The sequence below is a fragment of the Elgaria multicarinata genome, chromosome 2, assembly GCF_023053635.1.
Source record: "Elgaria multicarinata webbii isolate HBS135686 ecotype San Diego chromosome 2, rElgMul1.1.pri, whole genome shotgun sequence".
NCBI classification, from domain to species: domain Eukaryota; kingdom Metazoa; phylum Chordata; class Lepidosauria; order Squamata; family Anguidae; genus Elgaria; species Elgaria multicarinata.
Genome location: NC_086172.1, coordinates 147198162 through 147224962, shown reverse-complemented (window position 1 = coordinate 147224962; position 26801 = coordinate 147198162). Strand labels below are relative to the sequence as shown.

At 41.0% G+C, this 26801-nt stretch overlaps 1 protein-coding gene across 3 annotated transcripts in view; it reads right to left on the bottom strand.

Annotated features, from left to right (window-relative positions):
- Positions 1-26592, bottom strand: part of GPATCH2L (G-patch domain containing 2 like) — a 37706-nt gene extending 11114 nt beyond the window's left edge. The window contains exons 1-8 of one of the 3 annotated variants that reach the window (XM_063117913.1): positions 26482-26592; positions 24462-25129; positions 14523-14587; positions 10991-11167; positions 10262-10341; positions 6581-6648; positions 5831-5870; positions 3364-3449 (exon numbers count right to left, since the gene is read on the bottom strand). In XM_063117913.1, coding sequence (XP_062973983.1) covers positions 3364-3449; positions 5831-5870; positions 6581-6648; positions 10262-10341; positions 10991-11167; positions 14523-14587; positions 24462-25120 — 1175 coding nt within the window. In that variant the 5' untranslated portion in view covers positions 25121-25129; positions 26482-26592. Of the gene's footprint in view, positions 1-3363; positions 3450-5717; positions 5773-5830; positions 5871-6580; positions 6649-10261; positions 10342-10990; positions 11168-14522; positions 14588-24461; positions 25130-26481 lie in introns of all 3 variants that reach the window. The other 2 variants (XM_063117911.1, XM_063117914.1) reach the window with 2 other exon arrangements.
- Positions 26593-26801: the final 209 nt, after the last annotated feature.

Here is a 26801-nt window from a genome sequence, read left to right as displayed (position 1 = left end):
ACCTAAAGTGTTTGAGGAGAAAAATAATTGATCACATAATTCACTTAATGTGATTTAAATATTATTAGGAATGTTATTTTATTGGAATGCTTGTAAATATAAAGACAATACTATATACTTCCATTACATTGTTAACATGTAAGGTAAAAACAAAGGTACTGAAAACTGTTGACAATAACACATTTTAGCAGGCAAGAGAACTGGGCAATATATGCTGACAACCATGCACCAACAACTTTGAAACTACCAGGCTTGACTAATATTGTATTTGCAGTTAGCATCCATGTATTATTACTAAATAATTTGTGAAATGGAACATTTTCAGCAGAAAAATTAAGGCCTGGAAAAAATTTCCACCCACATCATTGGAATGGCCAAACCATTAAGCACTGGCTAACCATTAAGCATTGCCACAGTAGCGGAACGTCGCACACCGCCCCGAGGAAAGCATGGCTGGTGAATCTTTATACTGCCAGCCAATATCCCAGACCATGGGAAAGAAAGTGTAATATTAGTCAAGCTGGGCAGTACTCAACAGGCTAACCAAGTGCAGTTTAGAAATACGAGGGAGAAACTGATAGAGAGGAGTTCTCATTGCCAACTTCTTCATGCTTTCCTCTAAAGCAGGAGCGCTGTCAAAACAGAAGCCGTGACAGACATGGCATGATTAGTAAATGCTTTGTGCTGTTAAAGAGCAGCAATTACAGGCATGTGAAAAGAAGCAAAGCAGTCCCCAAGATGCTCTTCCTCACATGCCTCCCGAGAGGCGGCAGGCCATTAAAATTCCATGATGAAGAATCAAAAACAGCCTGGGAACAGCCAGGAGGCAATACAGCAAATTAATACACCAATCATCCCCAGGGAGGGTGGCAAAAAAAAAAAAGCAGAAAACTCTCTTCACTTTGCAAAATAAAATTATACTACTAATGATAACAGAGTCACCAAACACACACACACACCACTTTTAATGATGGGTGTGGAATTCCCAGTGCTGCTTCTGACGCTTTGAGAGAAGTCTCGACACATCACAGACAGAAAGCTAGAAAGGAAGTCTTGGTATATTACAATTTATACAGTCTTTTAACTGCATCTTCCAAGGAACCCTCCACACAGAGCCTTCTCCTTGACACTGCAGAGCCCCTCCTTGCACACCCATGGCTCCACACTCAGCAATCTGGCTGGCGGCTCTGTTTAAATGAAGCAGTGGGTTACAAGACAGTCACTATGCTACCAAAATGAATTGCGCCAGAAGCCTCTAGGGAGGAAAAGAAAACATGGGCTAAGGCAGACAGGTGAAAAAAACAGAATTTGCCTGATAACAGTGCTTCCAATTGCATAATACATTTGTGAAAGGCTTTCCAAAGGCAGACAGCACTTCCAAGTTCTGGCAGTTTAAGAAGTAGAGAAACAATTTGCATGCCGTAAAGCTGGGGGGGGGGGGGGCAATTATGGCCCAAGGTACTGCACTTACTAAAAGCTATTTTATCTTTCTTTCTACTGCACCCCAAAATATCATATCTCCTCAGTATCCAAGACTCAATAAGCTTGCTAGCAGGTGTCACTCATGAGCATATATGCTCAAATCAGGGGTAGGAGATCCCATCGCTACATATTTCCTTGAAATAGACTTGCAAACAAGAAAGTTACAAGTACACAAACAAATTTTACTAGCTCACCTATACACATATAGATGTGTCAATCACATATGGCCTTAAAATGTGTGTGTGTGTGTGTGCGTGTCTGTGTGCATATATATATATATATACACAGGCAGAGAGAGACAGGAGCACGCCTAACATTTTAAAATCACCCAGAGGCAGCCCTATTGGCCCACTTCATATGATCTCCACAGCTTAAACTAGCCACAGTGGCTTGTTTAAGCTGCAGCGGGGGGCTGGATGCCATTTGCTTAGTTACCTGCCCAGCCATGGGCACGGCTTCTCACGTCATCTGAGCCCAGGCAGCATGACTTGTTGAAGGAGAAAACCACTCTCAAATAACACATGGCCTGTTATTGTTTAAGCTGCAGTGATTGTGCAAACTGGATCATTTAGTCAAGTAAAGCACCAGCTTTCTCACATGCACCAAATGCAAGGAAAAGGAATAAAAAATGCATCACTCTTCATTGCACACAATAAATGTGCCCAAAGACTAGCCTCCAACTACTATCATCAAATCTTCTAATATTCAAAATTTGAAAAGATTCAGGTTACAGACATACAAATTAGTGAGCAGATGGAAGGAAAAAGCTCTTAAACAAATGATGTATTTAAGATTATATAATGGCTACATAATCCAAGCTCCCTATGCTCCTCCTTGGAAAGAGCAACAAGGGTGGGAAGAGTCACTCAAGTGCTTGTAAAGCAATGGGCCCATTCAGAAGACACCTTAAACCATGGCTTTAACCATGATGGTTAAGCCAGAAAGTCAGGCCATGTTCAGAAGACACCTTAAACCATGGCTTTAACCACCATGAATAAAGCAAAAAGCCTTATTCACCACAGCCTGACTTTCTGGCTTAACCACTGTGGTTAAAGCTATGGTTTAAGGTGTCTTCTGAATGGGGCCGTTGTAAGAAAGCCCAAGAGCCCAAACCTGCTCCAGCTGAGACACAGATGTTCGTATAAGGCTCACATCACTTCCCTGACCATCATTTAGAAGCTAGAGATGATTAAACAAGTTCCACAGAGAAATAAGAAGTTCAAAGTTAAAGAAACCAAATCTTACGCACTAGCACTGTCATCACACAAAAAATATTCTTCCCTATGGAGCAGCTGCTAGTTCTTTCAGTGTGAGGAGAGTGTGTGCAGGACGAGTACATTAAGAAAAAAATGTTGTCTTGTAAACTCTAAGAGACATCTAGTAGCCATTATACATATAACAGGACCTCCACTGACCAAATCTTATCTTAAGAAGTCAAACCGAGCACTAATATTCCCCACAATATAACCTTTATATCCAGTGCTTAGCAAGCGTTTGACACTGAACATCCATTAAATGGTAACCCACAGCACTACCTTGCTCATTAATGGTTTTCTGCTAAACGATAAAGACTTTCCTTTTTTGAAAGGTTTTTGGGATTCAAATATTTTTCTAAAACCCAGCAAGAAGTGTATTCATTTAATGGGCACATTTAAGGCTCTGTTTTAGCCTGCTATTTTTAGTTTTGTAATTGTTGTTAACCTTATAATTTGTTTTACATCATTTTTACTTTATAGTTGCTAGCCACCCTGGCTTTCCTTGAGGAAAGGCAGAACAGAAATGTTTTAAACACAGCCACCAACTGTGCAACTTTATTTTCCAACATACCTACCCAAAAGCTGACATATAATAATACCATTCCCCACAGAAAATGATGGCTACCTGGCAGTGCAGTGTGCTGGTGAGCACCTTCGATGGGAAGCATCAGCAAGGACATCCAAAGAGTACAGAGGAGAGAGTGGGTTGAACTAAAAATGCAAGAGAGATTTGGTTAACAACATGTCAAGTGACATTATCTGAATAAAGATGGTTGAATTATCCTTATCCAGTTCCTCAGAGTACCAGGATTCTTCTACAGTGCTTCTAGCAGGAGGCCAATCTCTGACCCCAGGCCATACTACTAACTACATACTAAAAGAGACAAATCAAGTAGACTTAGAACATACCTAACCCCACACAAACAACCTCTTAGCTGAGGATCAAAGATTGTTCTCCTTTTTCAGGTGAGTAATATTATCTTTAGACACTAAGCCTGTTCTCATTTGTACAGGGCTATCTACGTGTATCATGGTCAACTTAAGAATAACTTCCAGAGATACCACTTTAGCATCACAGGAAGATCACCTGCAAAACACAACTGCATAAACAAACAGTTCTTAATAAACGTGTGAGTAACTGAAGCCATCAGCTTTATTAATCGATTAAATGATTTCCCAAATCCAGTTATCATGACATACATTTATTATTCCAGAAAATTAGCTACTTGTACACAGAAACTTTATCACAACTAGATAGATTTTTCTCCTAGAAGACAATGGAGCAGCACTTGAACTTCTTAGAAAAGATAAGAGCTATTCAAACATTACGCATACTATGTCATACAGTCCTCCTGGGACTGGGCCACATGGAGTGGGTTAAACAGTTGAATGCTCCCACATTTTAAAATCTTCCTGCATGTGCAAAGGTAACATGTCAGTGAGTTAATTGGCTTCAAAGGCTTCCCACTAATGTGTGAGCTTTGCATGTGCATGTGAAGATTATAACATGGGTGAGCATTCAAATATACACCTATGATAGTACTGTCCCAGGCGGGCTATACCTATCTATGTACCACCATGCTAAATATTTGGATCAGTTCAATATTCAGAGATATTTTCTTAACAAGTAGTAGAGATAAAAAGCATAAACTACAACAATGATGTCATGTTTTATTCTAGCAACTATCTTCATGGATGCCTGCAAATTATAACCTCATTAGTAGCTATAATGCCTCTTACCATTTGCTTCCAACTGAACTCAGATGGAATTTAAATTGGTGAACTGACTCTGTACTGTAATAAACATCATGCAGCTATTTAGCACTCTTTCGTTTTTTAAAAAATAAATCCTCTTGCTTGAAGAATATGATTCTCCAGTTACTGCAGATTCCTTACTGAAAACCCAAGAAATTTAGAATACAATACTAACAGTTAGTAAGAAAAGGTTCAGCAGTATTATAATTAGATTCACTTTCAAATGGATTAAAAGTTCATCGCAAAGTATAACATTCTAGACATATGGTGGGGATAAGACTCCCTTGGACTCACAGGAAGAACCTTTTTCTTTCACTTTATCAAAGTGTCTGTAGAAGACACTGATGCCCAACATCTAAAAAGCAAACATTTCAATGTTCTGTCAAACAGAGGTAGGAGGACCAATAGCAGCAGCCAAGTTGCAAAATTCCATGGCTAGGCATGGCAAAACAAAAACAAGTTCGAGAAACGCTGTGGTTTGAGAGATTTTAACATCATTGCAAGAGAAACAAAAACAAGTACTGGTACTAAAAAGGGATTAGCATGACTGTTTTAAATACCTTGTTTTGAGAGTAAAAGAAGAAGTGTTTTTCCCCTGAAAGGGGAAAACAGGCCTCATTTAATTGACTATCAGTAGTTATTGAACTAAACCACTAAATACACTCAGGAGTTAGTTCATTAACCTCTTACATGGGTGAAACTTAGTGGGGGCTGAAAAGTCAATGGGGAGTACTCAAGTGTAAATGTTCAGTGGCTCTCTTTGCAGCAGGAATTAGGCACACAGAAAAGCAATCTTTAAAATAGAAACACCAACTTTAAAATAGGAATACCATATCTCTCTCTCTCTCTCTCTCTCTCTCTCTCTCTCTCTCTCTCTCTCTCTCCGCCTTACAAACATGATCAAGAAGGTACCAGTGTGGCTAAATACCAGTCAAAGCAGCTATAAAATGTATTCAGGCTTCTTTTTGAGAGAAGGATAAAACAGAAGACTGTATAGGCTCTAAAAAGTTACATGGAAATTTATAATGCTGTTCAAGAAAAAAAGTGAATTGGCAGAAACATGCAAACAATAAATGCTTTAAATAAACAGAAAGCTAGACGGAAAGGTAGCTAGAGAAAAGGAAATTGTAGGAGAAGGCCAGAGTTCTGGGGCATGACTTGGTACAAGGAGCCATTGTGGTCTGCTAAGGTATAGCACAAGACCAAAGAAAAGGGCTGCCTTACCTCTTGCACACAGGCTGCAATGTGGAAGTAATGGGAAGCCAGCATTTTGTTCTTTCTAGAGAGATAGAAATCAAGTGAGAATATACAAAGAAAGCAAAGGCGAGCCAGCTTACCTGGTTGCGATCTCTCATTCCCATTGATGGCAACCAGAAACTAGAGGGAGAAGGCAGAAGAGATTAAGTTGGAAAAAGCACGAGAGAAGAGTTGGAAGAAATGAAGAAACAAGGAAAAATCAATGCACAGGGAAGAAAAGAAGATTAAACTTCCATGTAAAGTAGGTATGCTACAGAGAATTAATCTACCTATCAGTGGATTAGGGAAACTCAATCCAATGAAGCACAATCAAGGGTGTCCACACTATCTTAACAGCTAATAGGATAGGGAAAATGCTACCACTATCTTAACAGCTAATAGGATAGGGAAAATGCTACCACCATATTAAAAATGGGTATTTTATTACACCCACCGGTCTTTTTTTTAACAAAACAAACTGATTACTACCTTGGGTATCCTCATATGGCTCAGCAACTTTGGTACTTCTAGTACTGAAGTTCCTTTTAATAATCTATGCTGGGTTTTAGCACATTTTGTAAGTGCATATTATAAAAGAATGAGGAAGACTGTTCATTTAACAGGGAGCAATGCAACAGCTATTTTTCAGGAAAGTGGGAAGAGGGCAGGAAATGGAGGAGGGCAAATGCATTATCACTTCTTTAAGTGGTAGCGAGACAGCTACCTGGAAGGATTTCCTTCCAGTAATCCTGTAAAATAAGAAGAGACTAGTCCCATCTATACTACCAGTCTTCCCCTCCCATCCTATCCCAAAACTTCTAGACCTTCATCAGCAACACCCAGATGCTTACTCTTTTTGGCAGGAATCACCAATGATGTGGCTAATCCTCTCTGTGCCCAAAGCACTCATGATGGTCTCCTGAAACACAAAGTGACAGCGGGGAGGGGGGAAGACAGAGGCTGAAACTACACAAGATGGCGGCTGACCCATATGTTCAAATCTGGGTCTTCTCCAATTAAGCATGAAGTGGAAGGCCAATTTTAAGAGAAAATGGTCACACAGGTGAGGGGAGCTGACCCTCTCCCCCACAGCTTACCACCTACAAGCTATTGCCTGAATTCCTTTGTCATCTAATCACAGCGAGATACTGAAGTGAGCCTCTGGGAGGAGCTTCAGGAAGGTAACTTGCAGCAGGGATGGATGTTCAGCTCTTCTCACCAAGATGGCCTTTTTTCTCTTAAATTTGGCCTCCCTATCCCCATTTGATACATGGCTGGGGCAGACTCAAATTTAGACAAACAGGCTTTGTCACCATTATGTGTAGTTTGAGACAAAGCCACTCCCCCTCCAAAAACCAGGCAGCAGTATCACACACGACACACTCATCAGTTCATGTTCACATGGTGCAAAAATAACCTCATTCGCCTCTCGGCAATTAATCAAGGATTAATCAAGGAATATGGCTCCAGCAGCCCTGCAAGGTTAGCCTTTATGCCAATTGGAAGAAAACAGATAATCCATGCTCCCTACAGCACACAGAATTCTCTCTCTTTGGTTCCTATGACAGAATTATTCAGAAGGACCAAAATATTAGTGAGTGGTCTACTCTGCTCATAGCCATCAGTTCTAGTATGATCAAGAAGGCCGCAAACGCAAGATGGATTCACTCTAAATATTTATTGGAATGACCTAAGCATAGGCAATTCTACTCCTAGACAAAATCCCAAACATTCACACAAACATCTGAAAATGCAGGCTGCAATCCTGTAATATGTACCTGGGAGTGAGCCCCATTGAACCCAACGGGGGTTACTTCTGAGTAGAGATGTATAGGATTGCACTGTTAATATATTATGTATCACTGTATAAATTATTCAGAAAGTGGGGAGAGGTTTATTCCTTCTTGCTTCATATGGAATGAGTCTCTTATCTTTGTTGGAATCCAGAATGATGCCCCAGCAGGTGCCTTAGTACTGCCTCTAATAATGAAGGTAATGTATGGTCATCATGACTAGTAGCCATTAACAGCCTTATCCTCCGTTAATTTGGCTAACCCCCTTTTAAAGCTATCCAGGTGGCCTTCACTACCACTTGTGAATTTCATAGTTTAACAATGCATTGTGTGGAGTAGTATCTCCTTTTATCCGTCCTCCCTAACCATGATTCCAGTGACAACTGTTCCCCCCTCGCACAGTTATTAGTGTTTGAAAAAGAGTTTCCATTGGCATCAGCTACTAAATGAAGAAAAAAACCTGACGTCATTTCTAGTGATCTATTTAATATCACATGTAATTTGGCCCTTTGAGAAAATTAATTAAGATGGTGGAGAACTTCTGTATTTTTTTTCCAAGTCCTGCCTAGGTTAACCAGGAACCCTTGACTATCTGGAGCTAAATGGAGAAGTCCCAAGTGAAAATCGTTGAGGTACTGAAATAGTGAGTGCTGTTCATTTCTTTTTACTGCTGTGTTTTTAATGTGGTTATGTTTTATTTATGTAACATTGTGTCTATTTTATTAGCATTAGCCACTTTAAGCCCTATTTTTAGTGGAAAGGCAAGGATCAGGATATCTTTAATTATTATTTCTGCCTGTAAAAAATCCACTCAGGACTGTGTCCAAGTGTAAGAAGTGTGGTCAGACATCCAAGACCAGCCCTGGTATTTGCATCAGAACCGCCAATTTGGATGGCTTTAAAAGGGAGTTGGTTAAATTCCTGGAGAAGGCTATCAATGGCTACTAGCCCTGATGGCTGTGTGCTACCTCCAATATCTGAGGCAGTAAGCCTGTGTGCACCAGTTGCTGGGGAACATGGGTGGGAGGGTGCTGTTGCGCCATGTCCTGCTTTGTTGGTCCCTGGTCAACAGCTGGTTGGCCACTGTGTGAACAGAGTGCTGGACTAGATGGACCCTCAGTCTGATTCAGCATGGCACATCTTATGTTCTTAAACAATTAATCGCCTTAAGCAGCTTGCAGCCATTTCTGGTGTAACCGTATGCGACTTTGGAGAGCTCCTGATCACCCAACAGTTACCCCAAAGGTTAGTCTTTCACATTAATAAGGCTTAAAACAAAAGGTACCTAAGACAGAGAGGATAATGGCATGTTCCTAAAAGACAAGACAGTACACTCTAATGCTGGGTTCTATGCTCGACATTGTTTGCCACACAGAACAAGCTGCCATAAGATTGGGATCAGGATCTGATCATCAACAACATAGGAGGGCTTATGCCCAGGAACCCTGAACACCATCACATGCAAGGTTTGTGGGGGAAGCAACAGCAGGGGTGAAAGATGGGCTATTTGTTACAGCGGAGAAATTATTAACTTAAAATGCCGTAATGTTTAAATTTACGGTTTATTACTGTGTAAATTACAAACCGTACTTTGGGTAATTAGCAGCTCGCTGGCGGGGAGCTTTGAATAAAACTCATTATTTATTATTACAATTTAGAAGAGAAGGGGGAAGGGGGAACAGTGACCTCCACTGCAAATGACATAGATCCCTTTAAGGTGATGAAGATGAATTAAACAAGTAAATATTATTCTTCTAATTTTGGTTCATTAAAGGCACCTCCAAAAGCTTAGACCCTAGACCCTTACCAGTGGCTTGACAGTTCTTGCCCAAGGCACTATATTCCTCACAACTGAAGCTGCGTATCATAGTCTTTAACTCAGAAGGATAAGGAGAAAGAAGCGTTGTGAAGAATATTTCAGAGAGAGAGAAAGGAAGGAAGAAAATCACTGTCCTGTACATCAGGCTGCTTAAATGGTGGGAGAGATCCTACCAACGATCCTCCTACATACAGGAGGCTGCTTCTCTATAAGTGGAATTTGTTGCTCTCCTGCAACCCTTCAGGAGACTGTCAGAAATAGTCTAGGAAGATTTGGATAAATGCAAACTTCAAATACATCAAGCTGCCGACTTCCACGCAAGCAAGTATTCATTTTTCTTCAGGAGGTCCATGTGCATAAATTGTGTAGAAAGTCTAACTTCTCACAACACATTTCTGCAGACTACCCTTCCACACCCCTTTCCTGCTTAATACTATTGGAGAAGAGATTGCAGGGTGGCAAGAAATGCTTGTGATGCAGAACTCAAAACACCAGAAGCCCTGCAGTCATACCCTTCAACATTTAAACACAACACAAGGACTTCACCGCTACATCAATTATGCCCTTCATTTTTGTAAAACGTGTCTCCTCCATCCTAACTGGAAACACTGTTTTCCTCATCTCAGGAGGCCCTTCTTTCCTCCTCTGCACCCACAGTTTTGCACCTCTCTCCAGCCTCTTCCATCCTGCACTTCTGTATTCACTCAGTCTCCTTTCGTTCTTACTGTCTTTTTTCCACTGTAGCTTATTACCTTTATTTATTTTTTAAAAAGTTTTTACCATGACCAGTTACAAACATGTTTTTACATGAACTAACACATGACGCAAACTTAGATCCATGGTCCACTTTCAGCAAATATGTCTCTTACAGTTTTGAACCAATCACCAGACAACAAATTAATATTTTTGAAATGCAATACCTTGCTAACCAGCCTTCTACGGCCCTTCCTGAGGCAGCGGGTAGTAACACTGGGAAGGCGGTTCAAGCGGGCATGAAATCCTGAAGAGAAAGAAGAGAACAGTGAATACAGAAGAACAGAAAAGAATAAGAAACATAGAACAAGAATCTACACTGTATTCTGTTTTCCCAGGTTTACCGATGATATTCTGTGGCCCTTGGCCATATTTGTTATACCCTCTGGTATCCTTATTCTTAGAGACTTGAAATATACTTAGCTAACATATATAGAAAAGTGGCCAAAGACTTTGGGTAGCCACAAAACAAGAAGGCACTGTGGGTTACAGCACCCTCTTCTGACAAGAGGGTGCTGTAACCTATAGTGCCTTTTATGTATGTTAGGCAAGTGGTAACCTTACACTGAAAGAATTAAAATACAACAATATTAACCAAGCTACACAAGATAACCCAGGCATAATTAAACATAGTATATTCCTCTGTAAATCAACCCACATTTATCAAATTAGTATTTGCTTCTTAAATGTAGGCTAAGCAGCCATGAAATACCTTGCTTTTATATTAAAATAAAATCCAAAATCTCTTCAAACCCATTATTACGAACTCACCAATACAGATTTAGCAAGTTTCACACATCTATTAGGAAATCTGACTTTTGAGTTATATGAGCTATCCCCATAAGGACCCCACCTTTCATACGGTCCCACCTTTCATACATCCATAAGGACCCCACCTTTCGTAGCAGGCCGAGAGGGTAGAAGGAATGTTGGATCTGAGATTTTTTCAAAGCTGGAGTCCATTCGTTCCATGTCAGACTGACGGTCAGTTCCCCACTTGGGCAGGAGGTTGGGAACTGTAAATCCTGAGACACATTCTCCCTCATAGAACCAATCGCTCTGCTCATCATCACCTAAAAGAGAAACAAGAAGCTATTCAATGACCCCAAGATATCCTACTGAGATTCCTACGCACTCAGAAGTCAGTATCATGTGAATACTGTCAGTTATCTCTTAATGATAACACAGAAATAAGCAGCATTCCCTAGAAGAATAAAATATTCCTAGCTGGATGCACCAAGCTTACTCATGTACCTAAGAAGCAGACATAACTTTCTCTTACATGTATTACATCATGTCTGTACATGATTGCTTTTCTTTCCCAAGGTGAATTTGTCCTTTATGTTCAGATGTGTAAACACGACATCAAATTGTTAAGTTATTGTCTACAACAAGAAATATTTTTAGAAACTGCATTTCATCATGATGTAACTGTAACAGGCAGACCAGGGGTGGGGGGAATCAACCTTTAAATGCCCTTAAATACTGCCCCTAATTCAATACTGTGTTAGTGCCTTTTCAGACAACGTTTAATATTTTTCCCCTTAGTAGAGGGGTATACAACCTGTGCCCCCCGAAGGCCTACCCTGCACCTACCCTGACCCCATCACTATTGCCAAATTCCCCACCACCTGTACTATCCACTCCCTCCTGAAGAGAGCCTCATACTGATCACACTTCTGCCAGCCTCTGCAAGGACAAAACTATCTGTATCTGGATCACTGAGGGAAGGGGTAAAGAGATAGCCCTCTACTCCTTCCCCCAGATCATACAGAATACTGGGACGCGTGTGTGTGTGTGTGTGTGTGTGTGTGTGTGTATGTGTGTGCGTGCGTGCAGCTCCCTACCCAGCATCACATGCAGCCCTTGGGACCACAATAATTGTGCATCCCAGCCTTAGTACATGGCATGGAATGGAAGTGGGGACACCCGCGCTGTTAGGGGATACCTGTATTCCTATTAATAATATTTTTTTTAAAGCTAGAAAACTACAAAGTAAGGGAAAAGGGTTTTTTTAATTGAAAAGCAACATTTTCATGAAATGGTAAAATATCCCTGTTGATGTGGAGGAGGTAAGATTGTTCCAGCACTCCTGCATTTGAGAGACAGAGGAAGGCCACTCAGCCTCTAAAGAACTGGGGGGGGGGGGGTAATCCACACAGTACTCACACTCCAAAAGCGCTCATTCTCTAAATATACAATAGTCCTGAGAAAATGCTATCGTGTGACAACAAAAACACTACTTTGAAGGAAGATATCTTCAAGTTCTCCCTTGCAACAGAAGAACAATTACATGTTTACTGAGCAAAATCAAACACAAATCAAAAGCAGCAGAAATGGTCCAAAGTTATCTCCTCAAAAGAGATGTAGTCCTCACTTTGTCTCTCTACTCCTTGACTAACTTTAGGACTTTAACTCTGAGTAGTGATCTTTTCTACTTCATATTGAAAGCACAGTGCTGACAATAGCCAGCCCTACTTTTCTAATATGCTGCATTTTCTCAGCATGTATGCTGCCGAATATTCTTTAACAGCTTGCTTTCCAGTTTTATTCATTCTTAACTTAATTTATATGCTGCCTTTCCACCAAGAAATAGCACTCAAGGTGGCTAACAATAAAATACAAATTAAAAAAAACAGAATTGGAATTAAAACATAAAACCAAACAAATAAAAACACAATAAAAAGCAACCAAACAATTAAAACCCCTTCAGCAAATGACCAGCATATATGCCAAAGGCCTGCCTGAATAAAAATTTCTTTGCTTGCTGTCGGAAGGACAAGAGAGGAGCCTGGGAGTGGCCACTGAGAAGGCCCGCTCTTGCATCCCCACCAAACGTGCCTGATGGCAATGGGACCGAAAGAAGCCTTCTCAGTGGCCACTCCCAGACTCTGGATTGCAAATTTTTACATGAAGTAATAAGAGCAGGATTTCAACAATGAGCAAGAGTTCTTATCTAAATTACATTTTGTATGAATAAAAGGGAGGCAAAATTATTTCAAGTCTCTATACACTGTTTGCCATCTCTGAGATCATAGATGTGGTTCTTGTGGCCCTCCAAATGTTCTATGACTGCAACTCCCACCAGCCCTAGCCAGCATAGTCAATGGTGAGGACTTGCAGTCTGACATTATCTGGAGAGCCACATGTTCCCCATGAATGTCTTAAATGGACAGAGACAATTTCCCACTGAGGCTAAACTCCAAGTTTAGGCCACTCTTCCACCACTGGATGGGCATGATTGCAATACTTCTTTGCAATCAGTATTGTTGCTGCAGTTAATCAGTTCCAAACTAAATTATAATGTTTACATCAAAGCACACTCATTAATATAGCTCAAATAGCAGATCAAACATATAAAAAATATCCCCAGTTTTTATGAGTTTATAACTCAAAAATGAAAATACGCAGAATAAGGTATTTTAATTTAATCATCAGAACCAAAAGTGCCACAGGTATTGGTCTGCTCATGGATGGAGGGCTTTTTAGCTCCTTCCTTCCAGCTGCAACCCCACCACCACCACCACCACATAAGCCCAGAGTCTTCCTAGAGCAGCACCCAGGAAGGCATGAGGGGATGCCACTGTAAGGAAACCATACATCTACATGTCTAGACCAGAAGCATTTTCTAGTCACACACTTGGCAGGGCGGGAGGGGGGGGGGAGATAAATTACTCAGTAAAAAAAATGTTACGGATTTTTCATCCCGTTACAACCACTCTTGTTCTCAATGAAAATGTTGCAAGTTCAAATAGCATTTTTAAACTTGCCCCTCAGATCATCCTAAGTCAAAAAGACAGTTCTTTAAAAAAAAACATTTGAGGGTTATATGCCAAATCTGTCTCTTATAAAATAAAAAAGGAACATACAGCACAATCCTAAACATGTTTGCGTGAAAATAAACCCAATTATCTCAATGGAGCTTATTTCAAAGGAATTGACATAAGACTAGACTTTGATAGATCTGGATTGGCCATCAGAAGGACATTAATGTTTTCAGGGAGCACAGTGGGCTGCTGGAGGAGGAGGAAATCAGTTAAAATTGCCTCCTTCCCTGTTCTAGCAGCAAGACCAAAAGTCATGGATGGAAGGCAAATTCTGGATCCAATCTCACTGCAGATGCTGGAATTCCTAAACTACTGATTTTGGTAGATTTAGTCCAGGTACTTATGACTAGAAAAGGTGATTACAGAAAATATCAAATTTCAATGAACCCAAATAGCCTCATGTAGAAGAGCAGTGTTTCATCCCTTAGATCTCTTAACCTCATTAATGCCTCCCTTGAGTTCTATTTATTAAACAAAGAATAAATGGATCTTCACCAAAACTTTTTATTTTTTCCATCAGTGACCATTGATAACAACTACTTTTCCATAGTTCATCAGGCAGAACATAACATTAAAGAATAGGATGTGAGCCTATGATTACCTTGGCGGCCTTCATCATTGGTGAAAAGTCCAGTGTCACTGCTGCTGCATACACTGCTGGTTTCACTGGAAAGAGAATGCAGAGAGTTAAACATACATGGATGCTTTGTAAAAAAAAAATCCTTTACTGCTAAGAGAGTTGCCAAGCACTTTCTATACAGCACACAGTATTGCTGCAAAGACAGTACCAGGTATAACGTGTTACATTAGTCATGGAGTGGAGAACAGCAATTCTGCAGGTATTTGGCCTAGTACAATTGTGAAACAATAACAAAGGATATGTCCAAAGAAAAATAATTGTGAAGAACGCAAGTATATTCTCCCCAAGTAATGCCACCAATCTGTTAAAATGATAATTAGAGTATGAAGAAACTGAGCACAACTGATTGGGTGTTTGCAAAAAGAAATGAATAATGACATGAGGCACATTTTATGAGCAGAGGAAACATTACAGGATTTTTCAACCTTGCAGTCATTCCATCCCTCTTACTGATGAAACCGTGTTTTAACCAACAACCTAATATTAGATTAGTTAACTAGAATAAAGGGACACCACTGACATAATCTGACAGATTATTTTTTAAAATAATCTTTTATTTGGGGAAGGGTAGTGGGGGAGGGGAAAGTAAACTTTATACAGGATAACAATGTGTTTACATTTGCTAGCTTGACTACTTTTCAATTACTTCTCTGCCTACCAATTTCACTGGAATACAAGCTAATTTTTAATTCTGCACAGAATGAAAGATCTCTCAATACTCCATAGCAATCCCTGATACCTCAAGTAAACAACCACTAGCATCCCACACAAATTCAGTCATTTCCCTACCTACTATACTGCTTTGTTTTATCTTGCTAAAGTTATTTTGCAAAACAAAATTAAGAAGTAATAATAACTGGGAGCCTCTCTACTTTTTATAAACAATATAAGAGAACATAGTACGTAAAATGCCACAACCAGATGTTGGAAACCCAGTGTAAAATCCCTGCTCACAAATTTCTAAGTCATTCCCCTGGTCATCATTGCTGAATAAACACAGCCTCCAGGCAAGCCAGTTTTGCAAGTTGAGTTTTGTTTTGTTTTTTTAAGCCACAAATAACTAACGTAAGTATGTCCAGTCAGACAAGCTACAAAAAGAAAGAAAGAAAGAAAGAAAGGTGCAGGTTCGTACTTTTTGTGAACTTATTTGAAGGCTGCCACTTAGTCATGAAGGTCACTGAGTAGCTTAGGTAAGTTACTGACCCATCCCATGCATTTTTTGCACACTGCCTGTTCGCTCCCACTGCAAGTGAGAGGAGTGAAACAACTGAGAGACATTATGTCCCTGAGTTGTTTAGCCTTGCATCTGAACCTGGACCTCTAGCTCCTCTCTCCCCCAACAAGCCAGAGAAACAACCAATGGGTGTTTATCAGGATTGTTGGGGGCAAGATGAGCCAGAGTTCCAAGTTCAGATGCAACACTAAACAACCTAGGGATGGAATCCACCTGAAGAAAAATGTTAATAGGAAAATGTTTTAAAATCTGGATGGATACACACATTCTCTCAACCAGTTCTTGAATTCCAGCAGTTCTGACTCCTTTTCATCTAGGATTCTGGCTTGCTTTCATTCATTCTTTCCTTTCCTTTCTTTCTCTCTCTCTCCCCCTGCTTCTGTCTTCCTCTCTGCCTCTTTCTCTCTCCTGCCTTTGGCTTACATCTTCTAAAATTACTTTTTCCTCCCCCCAAATTCTACTAGTAAACAGGGTAGTTTCTCATTCATTTCTTCAAACTAAATTTCTGTTTCCTGAGTAAAAACTTATCTGTTTTGCGGACTTTATACTGTTAGTTTTACCCTACCCTGTGCCTGCTTACCCTACCCTGTGCCTATTGGCATTCTCTTCCCCTCCTTATTGTTTTACTATGATTTTATTAGATTGTAAGCCTATGCGGCAGGGCCTTGCTATTTACTGTTTTACTCTGTACAGCACCATGTACATTGATGGTGCTATATAAATAAATAATAATAATAATAATGTCTTCCTCTGACCTTCTGCTGAATGTTAGAATCTCCTGGCTTCCTGAGCAAATTCTCTGACCTACATTCTAACTAAATTTTTGACCTTTAAACCAAGTATAAAGCAGTTTTCCAAATGTTTAGGACTTCAACTCCCACGTTCCTGACCATTGACCATACTAGCAGGGACTTCTGGGAGTTGAAGTCCAGAACATCTGGATAACTACCTTCTGTCCACTCCTGTTCTGAATTATTGATGTTTTGGCTGAAATTGACTAGCACATACACACAAGAAGATTGAACCCCATAATTCCTAAAACCAAACTAACTACAAAAATGGAGGACACTTCTGATCCCTCTCATTTCCCACAATTGCTATGAAGCTAATCTTTTCTAGTTGAACAAATAGAATATTGTGGGATACAAGTGTAACAAAATGTAAGGTCAAATATAATAACTCTTTTTGGCACCTTTGTGTTTATAAGGAAAAAAAGCTTTGCAGTATTATAAAGCCTCTGTGAAGCAGTTAGGGTACAATTTGAGCTACAAAAGATACCACAGTAACTTTGCAAAAATAGAGTTAACATGGGAGTAGTGGAAGACACATCCAATGTTGTACTGTATCAAAACACCAAAAATTGGCAGATTTGCATGTGAAATTATATTTCCCCATTGTTCTGAACTGTGTGGCCTAGCGATATAATCACCATATCAGTGATTTGTGAAGGTGGGGATATAAAAAGAAGTATTGGGCATTTCTTGATTGATATGCACCCCCCAGTCTGCATCTTGGGACAGGATGGATAATGCCTGTTAATCACTGGAAGCCCTACCTTTTAAAAAGCTAAAAATATTTTAGTCTCTTAGCCAGTCCCAGAACTTCTAATACTTTTGCCTACTAGAATATGAAAACTTTTCCAACTAATATCAAGATTATACAGGATTTTGCCTCCTCGTTTAATGAAGTAAGACCACAAGTACTAAATACATCTTGATTTGAGAAGATCACTAATTGGAGATGTAGAGCTATAGTAAACACCGAACATACCACCTTCTGAGCTGTCTTTTGACATTTTCATGGAGAAAGTGCTAGAAGTCCTATTATAATCAACTTTGCAGCCACCTCCATCTTATTTTTAACCATCATGCTCCAAAATTAAGTGGGGGCAGAGGCGAGAAAGATCTCCCTTTTGTAATACAGACAAACATGAACTTACACACAGACATGGAAGATACAATGCTTGACAACAGCTCAACACCACAGTGCGTTGTTAAAATGGATTTTTGTGCAGTCTCAGAAAGCAATATTGTAGAGCTCATCATGCAATTACAATGGACACCAATAGCCTCTGGAAATCTTCTAGCCAATGCCTTCTTGCTTAGGCTAGCTGTTAGAAGTCAGTGTTAAGACGGCTATCATATATTTTCTGTTACAGTTTATGGAGGGTTGTTTTAGAACAGTGGTTCTCAACCTTCCTAATGCCGCGACCCTTTAATACAGTTCCTCATGTTGTGATGACCCCCAACCATAAAATTATTTTCGTTCTTCTCTACACAATCCATTGTCATGGGATGGTTTGCTAATGAAAATAATACATAACAATAGCTTTAATAATACAAAAGATGATACATGACATAGTTCAGTCAATACAGTTTCCTAAGACCATCGGAAATATGTGTTTTCCAATGGTCTTAGGCGACCCCTGTGAAAGGGTCGTTCGGCCCCCAAAGGGGTCCCGACCCACAGGTTGAGAACCACTGTTTTAGAAGTACCATCACCCACTCTACATCCTCAAGGTAGGGTGGTGGAACAAATCTAAATAAATAAATCGCTAGATAGTCCTAATAAGTCTACAGAGCTATAGCCAGCCTTCTCCTTGCAGTTCCAGCTCAAAAGTTATTGCAAAGGGACTCCAGTTTCTGCACTATGCACATATGGAAAAGCATGCTATCCTTTACTACAAGCCATGCAGTCCAGTAAGCACTGATTAATGACCTCCAGTTACAATGGAGGCTACTTACCTTAACCACAAAATAATGAATGCTATTGATCCAACAAGCTATTGCTATAGAGAGTTATTGATCATCCAATCTTTGGTTAAAATGGCCCTCATTTAGCAATTGCACTGTTGCAAACACCTGGAGCAAAGCATGCCTATAATTAAATAGTTTCGAAGAGTTAAAGTGAGAGGTGATGGACAGATCTCAGCTCTCCCCCATTTAGTCCTGCTCTTGAGCTATTGTTTGTGTCAGGAAGGATATTGATTTTCTATAAAAATAAGAAAACAAGAGGCACAGAGGGGGTGCAGAAGGTCAGGCTGGGCTGAAGGAGGAGGGGGAGGCAGAACACTCTGTCTCTGACACTTGCCTTCTATGAGTGGGGGATTCTTTCTTTTTCTTTTTAATTTCCTGTGATGCAACCTCTAATGCACCAGCTCAGCCGGGCTCTCAACTGCCACTTCAGGCTATCACAAAATGCACTGTCTATCAAAGAAGAAATGAGTGAACTACAAAGGGGGAAAACAAGTGGGTAGTCTCATAGCCTAGCATTCAACAAGATGTGGAACACGTCAACTAACAGGGACATTCAGCATGGCATTTCAGAAATCAAGCACTAGAACAGACGTCTAATTAGTTCTACCAAAGGAAATTTGATATAATCAGCTAGTACCTCAAGTCCAAGAGTTGGACCAATTTGACTGGCCCTTGCAATAAAGCTACTGTTTTACTGATGAACATTAGGTGGCTGTAATTTTACTGCTGCCACCTCCAAACTATGCCATTGTCAATATGGCTTACAAAGTGCATGATAAGCAAATAGGTTTTAGAGAACACAAAGTTTAGGACTGCAATGCTAAATACACAAAGAACTAAGCCCCACAATAGGACTGACTCCTGAGTCAATGTGCCTGACATGATAACCAGCGTTGGTTATTTTGGTCGAATAACCAACTTTGGTGTGAAAAAGTCCTGACAGACAACACAATAATCCACCATTGACTATTTAACCCACCTTTAGTTATAGTGTGATCCAAACCCAGTCTGTAAATTAATGAAGGATCCTCAGTTCAATTTTACCCTGGAGATGACTCAATGCCATTAGAAAAAAAAATCCAAAACATTCAATGCTTTATTTCTATGGTATCTTAAGTAGCCAATTAATTCAACAATGCCCCCTAAATCCTCACTTTTCTTCTCAAAACATTTAGTATGTAATCCCCTGACACATTAGGAATGCCAATTGATTCCAAATAAAAAGGAGGAAGGAGTGGAGGCCATTTTTGCCTATTCCTCCCTCTCTGGCAGTCCTTCCCCACACCCCTGGAAAACTGCTCCACAGGGTTGGGAGAGTGTTGGGTGGGGGGGAATCAACAAAACTTGTTTCACCCAGTCCTCCAGCAAGGAGTCTCTACTGGATCTCAGTCCCTTCTGTGAACTGAAGGAGCCCTTCCGCTTGAAGAAGGGCAAGTCTGGAAGAAACTCTAAATAAAAAATTTAAGTACTAGCCTGTGCTACTTCATACTCCAAGTATTTTCCTACAATAGAGAGGCCAATTGAACCATCTCTAACAGCCCTGCCCTCTTGACCAGATACAAAACAGGGCAGCACTCATGCAGCTTTAACTGTTGTGATGAAGAAAGAATTTCACCAGGTGCTGCATGCATACAAATGACACCTGCTAAAATTTCCTTTTCTATATAACTATTAAAGATACAGGAGCCCTGTCCTCCTTTTCATATGGTCACCCTACTCTAACATGATCACTTCCCTGCCATCTCACTATGATTTTAAATTTGAATGTTTTATTAAAAAGCCATAGAGTCATAAAAAAATCAACAAAGAATCTACTGTCACCCAACTAATACATTAATTAAAACATAAGCTTTTGTGGACAAGAGTCCACTTCACCAGAAGCATGGTGTAGAGAGGGAAATAGAAGCATTGGTGAGGTTAAAGGGAAGTAAACTGCAAAAGTACAAATATGATAATTACATTAAAGCTTAATGTATGTAAAAATAGATATAGTGACCATTCACAAAAGAGTATTAATGATAACAGAAACATCCTCGCAATGGTAAACTAAACAACGCCTGCAGTGGGATTAAAAAAAAAAAAACTGATTCAGTTGAGATGAGATGACTGAACTTCTTTAAGAAGTTGTAATTCAGCAGTTTCATGCTGCAATCTCCCCAATTAATATGATTGTTAGGAAAATGAATTCAAGGTGCTGGAGAAATCTAAATAACCTAAATAATAATCTAAACTCTTTTTTACCACAACAATAGAAACTTTATTTATATGCAGCAGTTAAGGAAAGAAGGTGTTAACTATTGGGGGGGGTGAGGGGGTATTCATACCTCTGAGGTTTTGAGTTAAAGAAAAAAGAGGAAATATTCATCATATGAAAAGATCATAGGAAGACACTGAAGGTCATTACATACTCCAGATGCATTCCTATATACCTCTGCTGCATAGTTTGATATTATTACATTAATAGGAATCACTATCAAATATTTCTAGTTGAACTTTTTTAGCCCGCAGAACAGTGAAGTGCTTTTCACAAGCACGGGAGAGTTAAGTGAGCAGATGTTATAAAACCGGGTAATACACTATAGTTTATTTATAGGGCGGGAAACTACTCTTTTTGGTACTCTGTAGCAAAAAGAAATCTTGTGCACACCTTTCATTATTAAGCCACAAGCCGCACATGCACACAAATACCACACAGCCAACTCTTGAACTAGCAGAGGATCCCAGAAATTGGGCAGCAAAATATATATTGCCAAGAGCAAAGAATAAACTGACAGACAACAAAGTATTTACCCATACTGATGTTTTTGCACCTCAAATACCTAGCAAAATCAGCAACCTGGATTCAAGCCATTTAATTTATTTTTGGGAAGATACCAATTGAATAAATGTAATTAAGTATTTACATAATATACAGTCCACAAATATTCCAAACAAATTGAAAGTTTTCTTTTGATATTTTAAAAATGTTAGAGTCCACTTTGAGTTTGGGGCTCCGAGGAACTAAGATGGGTACTAGTTTTTGTTTGTTTGGTTTTGTTGATAAGAAAAAGGCCTGGCCTCACACATCATGCAATGTGCTGGGCTTGACAAATCCAAGGCTGGAGTTAAAATCACAGGAAGAAACATTAACAATCTCAGATATGCAGATGCCACCACTTTGATGGCTGAAAGCGAGGAGGAGCTGAGGAGCCTTATGACAAAGGTGAAAGAAGAAAGTGCAAAAGCTGGGTTGCAGTTAAACCTCAAAAAAACCAAGATTATGGCAACCAGCTTGATTGATAACTGGCAAATAGAGGGAGAAAACGTGGAGGCAGTGACAAACTTTGTATTTCTGGGTGCAAAGATTACTGCAGACGCTGACTGCAGCCAGGAAATCAGAAGACGTTTACTTCTTGGGAGGAGAGCAATGACAAATCTTGATAAAATAGTTAAGAGCAGAGACACCACACTGACAACAAAGGTCCGCATAGTTAAAGCAATGGTATTCCCCGTAGTAACCTATGGCTGCGAGAGCTGGACCATAAGGAAAGCTGAGCGAAGGAAGATAGATGCTTTTGAACTGTGGTGTTGGAGGAAAATTCTGAGAGTGCCTTGGACTGCAAAAGATCAAACCAGTCCATACTCCAGGAAATAAAGCCAGACTGCTCACTTGAGGGAATGGTATTAAAGGCAAAACTGAAGTACTTTGGCCACGTAATGAGAAGACAGGATACCCTGGAGAAGAGGCTGATGCTAGGGAAAGTGGAAGGCAAGAGGGGCCGACCAAGGGCAAGATGGATGGATGATATTCTGGAGGTGACAGACTTGACCTTGGGGGAGCTGGGGGTGGCGACAGCAGACAGAAAGCTCTGGCATGGGCTGGTCCATGAAGTCACGACGAGTCGGAAGCGACTGAATGAATAAACAATAAAACAACTCACTCAACTAATCTCAGCACAAAGGTAGCAATACCAAAATCCACAAATCTAACTTATTCCCTGGATCCAATACCATCCTTAAAGTAAAGAAATATTAAAATGAAGTTCAGAGCTGTGTATCTATGTATTCTACCCATTCATGTTCATTGACCTTTCAGTCAGCAAAGCATCAGAAGTCTCTGCTTTCCCTTCAGATTCCTGAATGGGAAAGATAAAGTGGAAGAACGTAATCTATATAGGACATGGAAAACTGTAAGTGTGCGTGCTGATGCAGAGGGGGGAGAGAACAGGAAAACAGGCAGTCCAAAAATGGATTTTCATAAAGTCTTCAGAAAATACTGAACGTTAGTCCCTTTGTAGGAAAGGGCAAATACTTCTCGTCACTGGGAATCTGTTTATAAATGCTTGATGTTCCATGAGTCACTAATTCTGACATTGAGGAACATATTTAATACCACTGATTTTAAAAATTCATGCAAAAGACAAGATTCAAGGGAGTATGGACAGGCTGCAATCTTTCTGTACATTTCTGTCAAAAGTTCTCCCATGGTGTGGCACATTTTGTGTGATCAGCATTCCCATAACCTAGCATAAGCTCATCATCCTATCAAAATTCAAAAGTTTCTTCTTCAGCTATTATTTAAGTATTAAATGTATATGTTATGCATTAATATAATAGATTAGTTTACCACAAATACAACCATAGATCCAAAATTTCACACAATCAGGCAAGAAATAAAGACATTTCTCCAGTTAAAAATATAAACAAAAAGTTCAGCCAACACCTCTGAATTAAAAGTTTTCACTTGCTGCTTAAGCGCCAATAAAAATGAGACCATGTTAACCTCCTGGGCAGGAAATTCCACTGAGGTGCCACTAACAAGATGGTTCTAGATTTTATAGCAGGCTGCTGGGACAAATGTAAAAGTGCTTTCCAAATCATTGAGTTTTGCTGCAATCTAAACCATGATCAATTTGCTCAGTTCACACCTCCTAGAGCAGGAGCGGAGAATTTTCTTTACTGAGGGACCAATTCAAAGGTGTAATCTGTCAGGGGCCGCATGCTGATGGTGGGCAGGGCCACCTCTTCTTACTCTCCTGCTACCACCCCCTTTTCTTTTGGCCCCCTTTTCTCTCTCTGATCAGCAGACTGCCACAGAAGGGTTAGATCACTCTTACCAAAGATCTGAACTAATTGCTTTCAAAGGGCTTTTGAAATCAGGCCATCGGCCACATGAAACTAGACTGAAGGCCACATACAGCCCTACCCCCGCAAGTTGCCCACCTCTGCCATAGAGGGTATGCGCTAGATACAAATCCATCACATTTTACATAGAGCTGGAAACAGCAAGTTTATTGCACACAAATGCAAATGTCTGTAGAACTACACACAATATATGTGGACCATGCTATACTACCACGTAGCATCCCTACTCACACCTGGAATCATCATAATTTTACTGCAACTATCAGCATGCACTGTATGGCTACAAAGTACAAAATATTGTTGACAGTATTCAAAATAGTAGCAATCTCCTAGCAATATGCCTTCCATTTCAGAAAAGCACTTACCTCTGAAACACCTAGAAAAATACCAGATGGTAAATAATTTGAACATATATCATAAAAAAACATGTACATGTTTTTACATGATATACAAGAGAATGCGATGAAGACAATGCACAATAATAGCAACAAAATCAATCATGCTTTTTTTGGCTATTTCTAATAAAGATTGGAAATCAAAGGGGAAAGTTTTGCACATAATACTGGAATCTGTCTACATGTCTTCTGCAAAACAAGTTTTCAGAAAAGGGTTACTGACACTACACAAAGTGCTGTCTTCAGAGAATAATGGAGTAAGTTATCCCCGTAAAGAAAATGGACCAAAAGAAAAGAAAGAAACTACCTAAAGGAAGGACCATCCACTTGTAAGCAACTATAAAGCAAACTGTTAACAGAGCCTGATTCAAGCAAGCCTTGTACATCTCACCATTCAGACATGTTTTCATCAGAACCCTGTTTCTGTTCATCTGCTTCACATTCCATCCTCTCATTCCTTCCCCCCTTGCTGAGGAAAGTCCTGGTCTCTGCAGACTCGCACAGCCCTCGGCTAGATGATGTCCAGGGAGCATTCTCCTTCCAGCGAGATAGGCGCTGCTTCTTAGCAGACTTGAACCTGCACCCTTTCTCATAACTCCACTCTGATACTCTGAGTTTTTGCTGAAGGCTAGCAGCCACCTCTGATGTCACACGCTTAACTTTTCGCCGGCGCCTGAGTGGTCGGCAAGGTGCATTCTCAGTGAATGAGTCTGACTCGTGCCAGGAGTGCTGCTTACTCCTGAGAGTTGCACTGAGTGTTGGATGACGTTTCACTACTGCCATGTCATCCGAGTCACTAAAGTTGGCAGTCAGCACTTCCCGACAGTCTTCTGCAACTTCATCCAGGCTGGACTCAGATGCTCCGCTATAGCAGCAAGCATGTTCTGCTTGGTGTGTGAGGTCTGAACGTCGTTTGCGTCCCCGCCTCTTGCGAAGCTGTCGCCGCTGCTGCCTTGGGCTCAGAGTCATTTCTTCCCACAGCTCATCCAGTTTGTTCTGTTCAGAAGTCTGCTCAAGGGCTGAGGCCAAATCATGCACCAACTCATCCATGGGCAATGTCTGCGAACATAAAAGTAAGGAATTAGAACCACCAGTCATGCCAGCCCATCAAGTCCACATCACATATCTTCAATCTACCCAAGGTATCTACTGAAAACCGCTTTTCGGTGTATCACAAATGATGATTACCCTTTAAATAATACATGTGTAATACATGTGCTTCACGTTTCCAGCTAAGTTAACTAAAATGTAATTTGCCTCACATACCACAAAGGCCACTTTTCTACCTAGGTCAACACGAAGAAAAGACTAAGCCTGAAGATAACTCATATGTGTCAGACACTGCCTCTCAGCCTAACAAAACTTATAGGAATGTTGTAAGAAGTGGGAGAGAGACTATGTGCATCACCCTGAGTTCTCTTGAGAAAGTGTGGGATGAAAACATAACAAACAATAATATCTATCCTACCTGGCACCCCTGTAGCCTTTAGAATTATTTCTACCACCAGCATTTCTACCATAAAGCATGGAAGAGAGAGGCGTTATCAGAATTATAATAATGGGCCAGCTCAAGGATTAAGAAAGTTTGTAACGCTTTATGGTCAGCCCCTAGCCTGCCAAAGAACAAGGTATCTTCCTGTTTTTCCAGCCATATTAGTCCCAGAGTTTGGAGAGACAAAGGTAACAGAGAGGTGGAGACATCCCCGTTACCGGTTCCTTTCAAACCTTAACCCAATTCTTATCCCGACTGCTGCCCAACTCACCTGTCTTAGGAAAAGACCATCTCTCAATGGATGAACATAAGCTTTGGACGTAGGTGGTCCCAGGTCCAAGTCTTATCATCTCCACATAAGGCTGGTAAAGACACCTGCCGGAAACCACGGAGAGCTAATGCTAGGCAACGTAATCCAGAGATAGGCAAATCTGTGCCCTCCAGGTATTTTGGATTACAGGCCAATGAGAGATGGTCAGCATAAGGCCGCTTCTTAAATACTTCTCCCTCCTATGGCCCCCTCCTACACCTCCGACCACCTCTTTCTCCTACTCACATGCCCCAGAGTGGGCCCTCAACACCACGCCACTGAGCACCGGTAGCTAGGAAGCAACAGTGAGAAGCCTCCTAGCCTCACGTCCTGCTTCCTTGAGGCATCCAGCTGGACAATGGGGGGACACAGGCCAGGATCTGATCTAGCAGGGCTCTTCTACTGCCCCTTCGTCGTCACCAGCCCGCCGCCCGGCTTCCCTGAGCTGCGGTGCCTCCTCCCTCAGGGTCCCTCCCCACCTTCCTCGCCTCAAGTAGAATACGACAGGCCTCCTCGACCGAGCCCGTCCCTCTCGCCTTCCCTCCCTCTCCCGTATCCGCGGCTCCGTGTCGTCGTCCCCGAAGCTCCGCAACAGACTCTTTCCCTCACCCGGCTCCCGCGACGGCCTCTCAGGCCTCATTCACCCTCAGCGCAACCGTCTCCTTAGGCCTCTCCAGCTCGGCGCCGAGTCGGTTCCACACAGCACTTCCGGTCCTCGGAAGGGGGGAGGGGAGCGCTCCCTCCCCTTCCGGATGCTCCAACGTCACTTCACATCATGCCTCGTTCCGCGTGGCCCAGGCGGTGGCGCGCCGCGAGCCCTGTGCGCGCGGACTGGGATAGTGCGCCGGCCCAGCTGAGACCCGAGCGGAGGAAGAAGGTGCCGCCGCTCTGGTTTGCTTTTCCTGTGGTAGGGGGAGGGGGGGCTCTCC